This window comes from Pagrus pagrus (assembly GCF_965226575.1).
Source record: "Pagrus pagrus genome assembly, chromosome: 15".
Classification (NCBI taxonomy): Eukaryota; Metazoa; Chordata; class Actinopteri; order Spariformes; family Sparidae; genus Pagrus; species Pagrus pagrus.
Window position 1 is genome coordinate 469,164 of NC_140199.1, and position 12,583 is coordinate 481,746.

Below are 12,583 nucleotides of genomic sequence, written 5' to 3' on the forward strand. Positions count from 1 at the left end.
ACTTTATGTTATCTTACATTATCTTTATTTATTTAATTTAATGTATTTATGTTAAAAATATAAACTCTTGTGTGTTTGTAACAGAAGAGATATAAATAAATAAAGTACCCTAACAAAAAAATAAAACTTTAAATTAAGTTTCATCACTTTCATGTAATACAATTATATTAAATTAAATTTCAATTCATGAAACCAATCAGTGAAGTTATAATACATTTCATTGCTTTTTGTTCTGAATGTAAAACATAAAATAAAACAGAATTTAATAACAAAATATTACAAAAACTTTAACATTTGATCTGAAGGTTTTACTGTTTTTAAAATGTTAATGTCTTTTATTCTACATTTTATGATGGAATATGTTATATTCAGACGGACAGACGGCAGAGTTCATGTTTATTAGTGAAAGTTTATTTCTGAACATTCATGATAAACAGTGTCTGATCAGATTAACAATATGTTATGTTGTAACAATAAATGATTTAAGCTCCAAACTATGAATCTGTAAAATCTGTTCATGTTCACAAAATATTCATCTGTTAAAAATAAGAATAAAAAGTCAGAGTTCAGATCCAGATTTAATTTTCATTCGACCTTCTGGTCGCGGGTCCCCTGCTCTACCCACTGAGCTCCAGCCGCCCGTAAAAAATCAGAATCCTCAAATTAAATGTCAAAACTCTAATTTTATCAGGAAGATTGATCACAAGTTCAGAAACGAGAGTTTAGTGAGTAAAACTAAACCAGATTTTCCTTCATGAGGCACTGATGAGTTATAAAGCTGTCAGAAGTTCACAGTTCAGTTCAGTCGTATGAAAAAGGCCTGAATTCATCAAAGAGCTAAACGTGAAAGATAAAAAGCAAAATTCTGCCAAAAAATAATCTCTGAATTATTCTTCTTCTCTTCCCCTCCGACAGTCACGTGTTCAGACAGATTCCACTCTGTGTTTATGCTACAGCCTGCAGCTGGTTAGCTTAGCTTAGCATAAAGACTGGAAACAGGGGGAAACAGCTAGCCTGACTCTAGGTTTCCTCTTCAGAGCGTCGCATCTGCAATAACACGTCACTTCCTGCTCTGTATGAAACAAACCCGTCCATCACTGAGACAAACAGACGCCATGTTTCTACTCAAAGACAGAAAGAAGTTCATGTAGAACATTTGCTGAATTTACAAGAAGGAACAAATCAGTCAGAATCAGTCAGAGACAGAGTTTCACACAGTTTATAAAGTGTCTCCAACTCAACAACTCACTAAACTGACACTTTTGTTAAGGGAGTCTGGGGACTTTCGGTATATATTGGTTTCTCTTCGGTCTTCATGTTCTCTACACGTGTTAAAGGAACAAGTTAAAATATTTGAAGCAGTTTTTACATGAAGTGTTTTGAGGGACACACAGAGCAGAGGATTGTGGGTAACTGTCTGAACTGTCCCTGTCATCTGTCATCCACTTCCTCCCTGTGTTTTAAAATGGCGGTGACACCTGTGAACAACAGAAGCTCTCCCTCCTACTGCTTCTTCTTCTTCTCCTTCTCCTCCTCTGCTCGCTGCTTCCTGTACTGCTCGTGAGCCTCGATGATCTCCTTGACAACAGATGAGTCATCCAGAGTAGACACGTCGCCAAGGTCGCCGGTCTTCTCCGCGGCAACCTTCCTCAGGATCCTTCTCATGATCTTCCCGGAGCGAGTCTTCGGCAGCCGCTTCACCACCTGACAGACAAACAACAGGGAATACTCGCTACTGATTGGCTGACAGGTGAGGTAAAAACACGTCGTCAGTCAGATCAGACAGACGTATGATATTAGTGATGATGATGAGAAAAACTGTAATCACACCAGAGTCCACTGAGATTTAGACCAAATTAAGGCCTGTAAAATATTATCAAGATGAAACTGGAGATTATGTTGGTCTATATCAGAGAAGATTAAAATGATGAAATATTATTTCATACACAGAACTGAGTCACAGCTGACAGCTCAGTGATGTCACAGCGTACACCAGGCTTTGTCAGTACACTGTGACATCACTGCTGACACACACAGGTAGGTTACGTGTCATTATGTTGCCATGGAATCCAAAGTTGCGCGGGGCCTCACCAGGAAGTGCTCCGGGACGGCGTATTTGGCGATCTTGGTGGTGACGAGTTCTCTGAGCTGCTTCAGGACGGCGGCGTGGTCGTCACCAAACTCCTCCTTCAGAACCACGAAGGCAAACGGCACTGAGAACACACACACACACACACACACACACACACACACACACACACACAGAAATAAGATGTTATACTGATGAAGGTCAAGAACTTCACATCATTTTCTCATTCTGTCAAAAACCTTCATTATTCTGGTTGAATATGTAGAAAAAAAGATGAAAACGTATGAAAATATTCTCATGACCAGTTTTAAAAATGTATCTAGAATTAATATAAGAATTATAATGGGATTATCTTTTACATTGTTTTTTTCTTTAACTGGCAGAAATAAGCACCATATTTAATCTGCCCAAAGATATCTAAAGACATTTTATTATACATATATATATATATATATGTATATATTTATATATATTTATACACACACACACACACACACATATATGTATATATGTATCATGGCAGAGATCTACTCCTCGTCACTGAGAGCTTCACAATGAACTGAATAAATGTAAAATTGTCTAAATGTGTTAAACTCTGATTCCTGAATGAATCTGAGATGAATCACTGTTATGCTTCATTCATTGTCTGACAGACTTCAGCTGACATCCAGCCTGCCTCACCTGCCTCACCTGCCTCACCTGCCTCACCTCCTGCTCCTGATGTTCACACCTCATGTTCATTTGTTTTGACTTCAGTTTTAATACATCAAGCTCTGAATAAGATCCATCACACTGCAGGTCTCCTGATGGACCAGCAGGAGGCAGCAGAGTGTCAAAAGTCAAACCTCCTGTTCTGCAGCTTCACTCTCACTGAACAAACCAACAGACCTCAGAGCTGTGACGCAAGAAGGACGATGAACATATGTAAGAAATATAAAAGTAAATAATTAAAACAATTTCAGTCTAAATAAATTATAAATTCATGAGTTTCCTAAATTAATCCAGCAGCCTGGAGACCTTCACTGTCTTCACCTCTCTACCTTTATTTTGAAAGTGGCACCTGACTCACATACAGGTGTGTCCGATGATGGTTCACATGTTTCCATATAAACAACACGGAGGGCAGCAGCAGCAGAGGATGATGGGAGTTCAGCTCAGGTGTTGAAACTCACCTTCTCCTTTGATGTCATGTGGGAAACCAATCACAGCTGTTTCTGGAACAGCTGGATGTTCGTCCTGCAACACAGAACAGACAACAGGAGATGTTTTCAGCTGAGCAGCAGTTCATAACAGAGCAGCAGTTTATAACAGAGCAACAGTTTATAATAGAGCAGCAGTTTATAACAGAGCAACAGTTTATAACAGAGCAGCAGTTTATAACAGAGCAACAGTTTATAACAGAGCAGCAGTTTATAACAGAGCAGCAGTTCATAACAGAGCAACAGTTTATAACAGAGCAGCAGTTTATAACAGAGCAACAGTTTATAACAGAGCAACAGTTCATAACAGAGCAGCAGTTCATAACAGAGCAGCAGTTTATATTTGTGTCTCATATGTCATGTGTGTGTTTCTCTCACCAGAGCGTCCTCGATCTCCGCCGTACCGAGACGATGCCCGCTGACGTTGATGACATCATCCATCCGGCCGGTGATCTGGTAGTAACCGTCCTCTGACCGGGACGCTCCGTCACCAGTGAAGTAACAACCTGACGGAGTGAGAACACCTTCAGCTGACAGGCTCGGATGCTGAATAACTGCAGTGTTATATTTACTGACCAGGATACGGTTTGAAATACGCGTCGATGAATCTCTGGTGGTCTCCATAGATGCTCCGAGCCATCCCGGGCCACGGCTGGCTGATACACAGAGCTCCACTCACAGAGTTACCAGACAGAGGTTCACCCTGAGATATCATGAGAGGATGTGACGGAGAAAATACACTCATATAATCCAGGACAGCATGAAAATACACTCATATAATCCAGGACAGCATGAAAATACACTCATATAATCCAGGACAGCATGAAAATACACTCATATAATCCAGGACAGCATGAAAATACACTCATATAATCCAGAACAGCATGAAAATACACTAACCCAGAGGTGGAAACTGGCTCAGATGTTGTTAGCAGCTTTTAAAAGTTTGGAAAATCTCTAAATTGACCCAACAAACACGACCTGAGAACATTCTGATCTTCATTAAGGTGAACCACGTGGTGTGAGTCCCTCTGAGCTGACTGTGATGGAGGAAACTGAATCTGGAGGATCACAATGTTTTTACATTTTTCTCCCTAAAACAGCGACAATATTCAGTTTAAGAAAAAGTCAAATTAGCCTGAAGAATCCACTCTGCTGTCTTCAGAGCTACCTGCTGCTAACGTTAGCATGCCTGACTAATTACAGACAGCAGTAACCAAGTGTTGCCTGCTAAGTGTTAGCATGTCAGAAGCTAATTCTAGTATTTTGTGGGGTTACGTGAGTACAGGAACATCCACTGAGTGTTAGCTTCAGTCTGTTAGCATCTAACATTTCTTAAACTCAATATCAAAACCATTTTAACGGAAAAAAGGTAAATTAAACTAACATTCAGTTTTGTGAGACCAGGTCCCTGAGGTCAGAGGTCAGAGGTCATGAGAGTTAGCAGTTTGAGCTTTTACATAAAATCAAGTGTTAAATTCTTCTACTTTTAACATTTTAACATTGTGTTATTGTAACTTGAACTCCAGTAAACTGGACAGAACACTAAACGTCTCCTGATACGGGCCGGTTCCGGTTGAGCTGCGTTGGTTGATGAACACAACAGAGCCTGATCTACTGTCTCTCTAATGTTCCTGATCAGATCTCTTCAGGAACAAACTCAGTGTTTCTGTGTAAACAGCAGTTTTCCACTCTAAGAACGAGGCCACAGCTAAATTGTTCAAATTAAATCTGACACAAACTGTCTATGAAACACACGAAGCTTCTTCATCAGCGCCGCGCTGCAGTCAGTGTTCACTCTGAGAGGATTGGAGTGAAAGTGACGTGACCCCGACCTCCTCCCAGGATGAAATGTGAAACTGAAGGAGACCTAATCTAATCTAATCTACACTCAGTAACCAGTGATGATGAAAAACCCTCGAGCGCCTGCAGATTACACTTCTGTAACAGAAGGAGGGAAATGGGGAAACTAGCGGATAATTAATTTGGGGAGCAGCGATCATCCAACTGAGCCTGAAAGTCTGTTAATCAAAGCAAACAGATGCTGCCGGCATCTCGTTTTAATGGAAAGATTACAGCGAGGAGGAGACAGAGGAGGCGCTCCAACGCTGCTGACCTCACTTCTCAAGGTCAAGTGGGGTTAACGAGACGCAGAGGTCGAGGGGCGTCTGAAGCTGATTGGAGGAGAGCTCAGCGGGAACAGATCGTTCTGATGGATCCTCAAAGTCTCCGATCGATCAGAGTTTAGAGTGTGTGACCATAAATGTGTCTTCAGTCCACCACCGACCTCGAGCCTCCGTCAAGCTACTTTATCAATGCTGGAAGAAGTAATCAGATTACAAAGTCCTGCCTTCAAAGTGAGATACACTTGGATAGCTTAGCTTAGCTTAGCATAACGACTGGAAACAGGGGGAAACAGTTAGCGTGACTTTGTCCGATCATAATAAAATCCAGCGAGCAGCAGCTCTGAAGCTCATTAACATGTTGGACCTGTTTGTTTAAACCTCACAGACTGGACCAGAATCACGAGATGATCATAAACTGACTGTCTGTCATTTATTAACTCAAATAGAGGATTTTATTTGCTCCCAGTCAGAACTTTATAAGGTTCACATGAGGTTTCCTGGCGATGAGATCAAAGCTGGTGTCAGTGTTTTCAGGTCACCTTGTCTCCCATCAGAACCGGCTGGATGCCGAAGAACGGCCTCATCGCCATCGCCGGGATGATCGGAGCTCCGTCCTCTGCGGGACGAGGGGCGATACAGATGCCACCGGTCTCTGCAGAGCGACGACGGAGGAAACAAATTATTATTACATATCAAAGAAAAGAGGACAGAGAGTTTCAGTGATTGATGCTGCGTTCAGGTGCAGCTGGGTTTGTTCAATACATATCTGAGGACTAATATTGAACCACACCTGCAGACTGAGCGACCTGCAGGTACAAAGACGAGTTCACCTCATGGAAGATTTACTGTTGATCCGCTGGCAGCGCCCCCTAGAGGCAGCCACAATATGAACAAGTCCATTTTAATGTGTATTAAATATCAACGCTGACGCTGACCTGAGACCTGCTCAGACAATATTTACACATATATAATCAAATATATGATTAAATCCACTTCTTAACCTGACAGTACAGAACCGTCACCTCCGGCTGCCACTAGAGGGCCTCTGATGTCACGTCTCCCTGCAGCTTTAATTTCCTTTAATTTCTTAATTTATTGGGGATTTTTCTCCTTTTAAGAGAAAGAAGCAGCTGGCAGAGAGTTTAAAGTCTGATTTAAAAACCACACACACACACACACACACACACACACTGAGTGATTGTCGAGGAATTAGGTCACACACACACACAAACACTCACACTGCAGTCAGTGATCCTCGACTGTCTTGTCCTGGGGTGTGTGTGTGTGTGTGTGTGTGTGTGTGGGTGTGTGTGTGTAAGTGTGTGTGTGTGCGTGTGTGTGGGTGTAAGTGTGTGTGTGTGTGTGCGTGTGTGTGGGGGTGTAAGTGTGTGTGTGTGCGTGTGTGTGTGTGTGGGTGTAAGTGTGTGTGTGTGTGTGTGTGTGTGTGCGTGTGTGTGGGGGTGTAAGTGTGTTGAGGATTTGATCTTGATTCGTTCTCTGCAGATGTTCTGCTGCTAATCGTCACTAAATTAGGGTGAAAGCTTCAGCAAAGAGAATCAGACGGACTCACAGTCGGATCAACGCTCAGAGACACAAACAAGCAGAGAGACGAGGAAACACGAGGCCTGATCGTGTGTTCACAGGTGTGTCTGTCTCATGTCTTCTGTCCTTCAGTTCCTCAAATGATGCAAACATAATTTGCTTTGCCAAATTTAGCTTTCACTACCTTCATGTGAATCAAACCCCTTTGATTTGAACTGAACTGACAAATATGTCACGACAGGAAACCAGTGAAATAATCATTAGCAGAAACTAACTTAACAAATCACTGGTTTTACACAAGGTTTGTTTCTGGTTTTGTCCAAGTGGTGTTGCCGTACCTAGCTGTCCCAGATGGTGGACGCTCTCGTCGTGACACACCTGCTAATTATCAGTATGTTAGCATTGTATTTGTGAGCGTATTAGCATGCAAATGTTAGCGTTTAGCATCAGAGCACCACTGTGTCTGAGTACAGCCTCACAATGATAACATGACACCATGTTGTTCTCCAGTCACATGACTTTATCAAATCAAATCAAATCAAATTTTATTTGTATAGCCCAAATTCACAAATCACAGTTTGCCTCAGAGGGCTTTACAATCTGTACAGAGACGACACCCTCTGTCCTTCGACCCTCGATTCTTCGACTTTACTGTTGAATCTTTTATTTGAGTGGCTCGTATATGACTGTGCTGACACGTGAGCTCACAGCTGACGAACTCTGACTTATAAACTCAACTTTATGACAGTTTGTCGGCTCAGACAGAAGCACAGAGAGCAGCGAGTGAACTGTGCCTGGGTTGTAAAATCACCACATCTCACCGTTAAATTCTCCAAACGGCACCAGACCCGGTGGGCCCACATCTATATGAGCTCCACATACAGATGCATGGTGCAGGTGTGTCAACAGGTGGCGCTGTAACATGTCGTTGCTTGTAGCTTTGAGCTGCAGGTTGAATAGATTTATGGTTGTACGACTACCACAGTTCCTGTTATGTAGTTTTTATTCTGTTGTGTAAAAGCTGCTAACTGGATCCAGAAGGTCATCAGCTCATCGGACCTCTTCAGATCTTCTGTGATCGAGCTCATAAAACTTCCTGAAATGACTCTTGAAGCAGATGATGGAGTTTTATATCCTGTGAGATGTTTATGAGAACAATTAACCATCACATGACAACAACCTGACAACCTGCCACAGAAACCGTCTGCAGGTCAGTCATCACAACATCTGAGCGGACTCTGAATGTCCGGCTGTTTCCAGAACTTGTATAAGGTGACAGATATTTGGATGAGAGGGTGGAGACGATCTCCTGACTGGATCTGACTGGGAACCCGAGGATACGCCGTGGTAGAGACTGACAATCACGAGGTAGCTCCGCCCTGAATCCTCCGCTGCTTCATTAATTACTAAGTGAACATCAAGCTGTGATGAAGAAGACGTGAAACTAGAGACTGACACCAGAACCTCGTCAGAATCTGTTCACTGAGCTCAGAAATCAGCTGAGAAGGAGGCTCTTTTTCTCATAAGCTTACACACAAGAAGACTTCTGTTTGAAACCAGTGGCGTCGCCCCCTGCTGGACATCAGACGGAGTGTGTGTGTAGATGGATATCTAGGTGTGTGTCTCACCTGTCTGCCACCAGGTGTCCACTAAAGGACACCGTCCTTCTCCGACCACACTGTGGAACCAGTGCCAGGCCTCGTGGTTGATGGGCTCCCCCACTGCGCGCGCACACACACACACACACACACACACACACACACACACACACACACACACACACTAATCAGTAATCAGTCTGTGGTACTTGTACTTTACTCAAGTATTTCTATTGTACTTTTTACTCATCTGACGGTTACAGTTACCTGTCAGGTAAAGTCTAGTTTTCGTTTTATTGATATCTTTGAAACTGAACTCAGCTGTTTTGTATCAGAACTTAGTTTTTTCTTCTCTTCTCTCATTAATCATCTGACGACCCCTCACATTTATCTGGTGACCCCTCTGAGGGCCCCGACCCCTCGGTTGGGACCCTCTGAATTAAACTAGATCCACCTGGATCCACCTGGAGCAGCTCCAACCGTCACGGCTGCTCTGACGTCGATGCATCAGTCGGTACTTTTATACTTTATGAACTGATGATTCCTTTTTCTAAATAAAATTATAAATGCAGTACTTTTACTTGTCATGTAGTATTTTTACATTGTGCTGTCTGAGATCTGAGTAGCTTCATACAGTCAGTTAATATCTTAACTGTGGGTAATCAATAGTCTGAATATTGATCGTTGTTAGATACAAAGGCTGAAGTCCAGTTAGTGTCTGATAGCTGACGTCAGACTGATGAAGCGAGCTGGATCAGATCTTATCTGACAGTCAGAGAGAAGCTCTGAGTGGACGTGAGGCGTCACGCTGTCATCAGGACGTTTCAAACAACGTGAAAGACGATCATGACCTGAGCCGAGCGTCCGCAGAGACGAGCGGTCGAACTTCTTCACCCAGCTCTCGTCGTACTTCAGCAGCAGGCGCAGAGCCGTCGGAGCGCCGTAAAACTGATTGATCCTCAGACGCTCCACCGTCTCCCAGTACCTGCCTGAAGACCACACACACACACACACACACACACACACACACACGCACACACACACGCACGCACACACACACACACACACACACATGCACACGCACATTTTTATGCATGTAAAAGATACTGAAAGTTAAAAAGCACCAACAGAAGCTCCCCTCTCCCACAGAAAACACTGCTCCTGAACGCCTCATCAGTAGTCACAGCTGTGACTTTGTGACATCACCATGTCACACATGTCCATTATTTATGTCCAGTGGCTGGTTTGGCATGTGATTTAGCACAGCTGCTCTGCTGTTGTTAGTGGAGCTGGCTCAGGCGTGTGTGAGCTGACCAATCAGAAAGGACTGGGTGTTCAGGAGGCGGGACTTAAAGGAATAGTTCACTCTAAAACAAAATTCAGTCATTATGGACTCCCCCTCCTGCTGATGAGAAGTCCGGTGTAGTTTCTTATTCCTCAAAGTGCAGCTGCAGACCCGCGGTGCTTCCCTCCGGCAGCAATAATCCATATAACGGGCGTAGATGGTGCCCGAGAGGAAAAGTCCATAAAACTACACAACAACTTTGTAATATTCCTCCATACTGCTCGTCCGCTGCAATCCAAGTGTCCTGAAGTGGCGACATCCAGAGTTTACTCCAAACGTCATTTAGTACATTTTTACAGCCTGAACAGTCGCTATGCTGCATCTGCCTGGAGGCAGCGAGTCTCCCTCACAGCCGCTCGCACTACAGAAGCCGCGGCAGACGAGATGAACGAGACTCGCGATAGATACACACCGGTGTTTACTTCCTGCTGCGAGCGACCGCGCGACACACAAACACAAGAGGGATCTGCTGCACTGGTGATTTGAAACTTTGACACTCACAGTGTCAAAGTTTAAGAAGCTCTGAAGCCTCGAGTTGCCTCCACTTCTCTCTCCTCTTGTCTCCTTGCAACTCATGTGGGAGGGACTAAGACGTGAGGAGGAGGCGAGGAGAGGAGGCGAGGAGGTACAAACAGAACAAAAGATGTAGTTTGATGACATCGTGAAGCAACGTGGGATCATGGGAGTTTGTTTTCACCGTTAAACCACCATCACTGCTGATGAAGTGTATCTGATGTGACTCAGACGAGTTTCAGTCTCTTCACGTCGTGTTTGAGCCTCATCACCTCTCTGACATCATCACTGGTCGTTATAGCAACAGGCAGCCAAATGAAACACACATGCACTTGTCTGACAGCGCCCTCCTGCACTCAGCCCTCCATGAGTTCATGTGACAACCAACCAACAACAAGCAGGTCAAAGGTCACGGGGGGAACACAGGGACGAAGGGTCATGACCTTGTGGTGACTTGTTTTTAGGTCAGAGCTGAACAGGTGAGATAAACCTGTGGCTCCGCCCACTGAAGGTAATAAACCAACATGAACAACATTAATGAGTAACCAGCCGCTGGAGAGAGGCCAGAAACACTGGAGACACTCCTGCTGCTCCTTCAGCAGGCTGGGAGGAGGAGCAGGAGGAGGAGGAGGGGAGCAGGAGGAGGAGCAGGAGGAGCAGGAGGAGGAGGAGGAGGAGGGGAGGAGGAGAGGAGAGGAGGAGGAGGAGGAGGAGGGAGGAGGAGGAGGAGGAGGAGGAGGAGGAGGAGGAGGAGGAAGGGAGGAGGAGGAGGAGGAGGAGGAGGAGGAGGAGGAGGCAGGAGGAGGAGGAGGAGAGGAGGAGGAGGAGGAGAGGAGGAGGAGGAGGAGGAGGAGCAGGAGGGAGGAGGAGGAGGAGCAGGAGGAGCAGGAGAGGAGGAGGAGCAGGAGGAGGAGGAGAGGAGGAGAGGAGGAGGAGGAGGAGGAGGAGGAGGAAGAGGAGGAAGAAAAGGAGGGAGGAGGGAGAAGAGGAGTTTATGAGAGAGTGGCTCTGTGACGTCCGTGTCACGTCTGTGTTTGCATGCTGTCTGACACTAGCAGCCTGTGGTTCTGATCCTACCTGGGTCCGGGTAAACAGGTGTGCTCTCGAACAGGACCGTGGTGGCTCCGTTGCTCAGCGGGCCGTACACCACGTAGCTGTGACCCGTGATCCAGCCGACGTCTGCCACGCAGCCGAACACGTCACCGCCACGACAGTCGAACACGTACTGAAGAAGAGACACGACGACAGGAGAGTGGAGTCACCTCAACATGTGGAGCAAAGTAACTAAGTACACTTACTACATTAAGTACAGTTACATTAATACTTTAAGTACAATTACTTTCTAATGCTAACATACTTTTACTTGACAAAAAGTTTGAATGCAGGACTTATCTGATTACTCATCTGATTACCAGTGTTGGGAGTAACGCGTTACTTTTGTAATATATTACGTTTAGGCAGTAACGGAGTAATATAACGCGTTACTAACTATATTTTGGTAATATTATTACAGTTACTGAGTCCGGTAACACGTTACAATCCGAGCTGTCGCACAGGCGGAGGTTTCGAAAAAACAACCCAGGAGCAACAGCCGTAAATAAAGAGTAGAAGAAGACGGTTTTAAATCAACAGAAGAAGAAGAAGACGGTTTTAAATCAACAGAAGAAGAAGAAGACGGTTTTAAATCAACAGAAGAAGAAGAAGACGGTTTGGTTTGGAGATGGCAACAACAACAACTGATCATTCAGCGTTTTCTAAGTGTTTACTCGCACTATTTTGAATTTGTCAGAACAGGATCAGAGCCTCAGTGAGGTGCACTGTGTGGAGGCCGAGGGAACGGTCTACGGCTAAAAACAGAACAAGTAACCTCCAGAAACACCTGGAGAGAGAGAGTCTATTAAGACTTTGCTGTTTGGTCCTAACCGAAATATTAATGGGCTCTAAGCATAAGTTCCTTGTAAAGTCTCTGTGGGACTGAAATGAGCCATATTTTGAAATGTTGAATGTGATTCATTATTTATGCTGTTCCCATGCTCTTGTTTGTTACTGCTATTTCAGGGCAGGATACATGCTCCGGTTCTTAAATACTTAATTACACAACATGCCCTGTCTGGTGGCTGTTAGACCTCATTCTTTTATTTTATTATTGAAATAGTCTAAACTATTAACAT

General features: G+C 44.2%; 1 protein-coding gene across 1 annotated transcript in view; it reads right to left on the reverse strand.

Annotated features, from left to right (window-relative positions):
* Nucleotides 1-389: 389 nt before the first annotated feature.
* The window catches only part of acss1 (acyl-CoA synthetase short chain family member 1), a 19,774-nt gene continuing 7,580 nt past the window's right edge, over nt 390-12,583 (reverse strand). The window contains exons 6-14 of the mRNA XM_084376313.1: nt 11,490-11,637; nt 9,406-9,543; nt 8,585-8,677; nt 5,954-6,066; nt 3,865-3,991; nt 3,667-3,794; nt 3,262-3,325; nt 2,092-2,213; nt 390-1,704 (exon numbers count right to left, since the gene is read on the reverse strand). Of these exons, the coding sequence (XP_084232439.1) occupies nt 1,504-1,704; nt 2,092-2,213; nt 3,262-3,325; nt 3,667-3,794; nt 3,865-3,991; nt 5,954-6,066; nt 8,585-8,677; nt 9,406-9,543; nt 11,490-11,637 (1,134 nt within the window). The 3' untranslated portion in view covers nt 390-1,503. The remainder of the gene's footprint in view (nt 1,705-2,091; nt 2,214-3,261; nt 3,326-3,666; nt 3,795-3,864; nt 3,992-5,953; nt 6,067-8,584; nt 8,678-9,405; nt 9,544-11,489; nt 11,638-12,583) is intronic.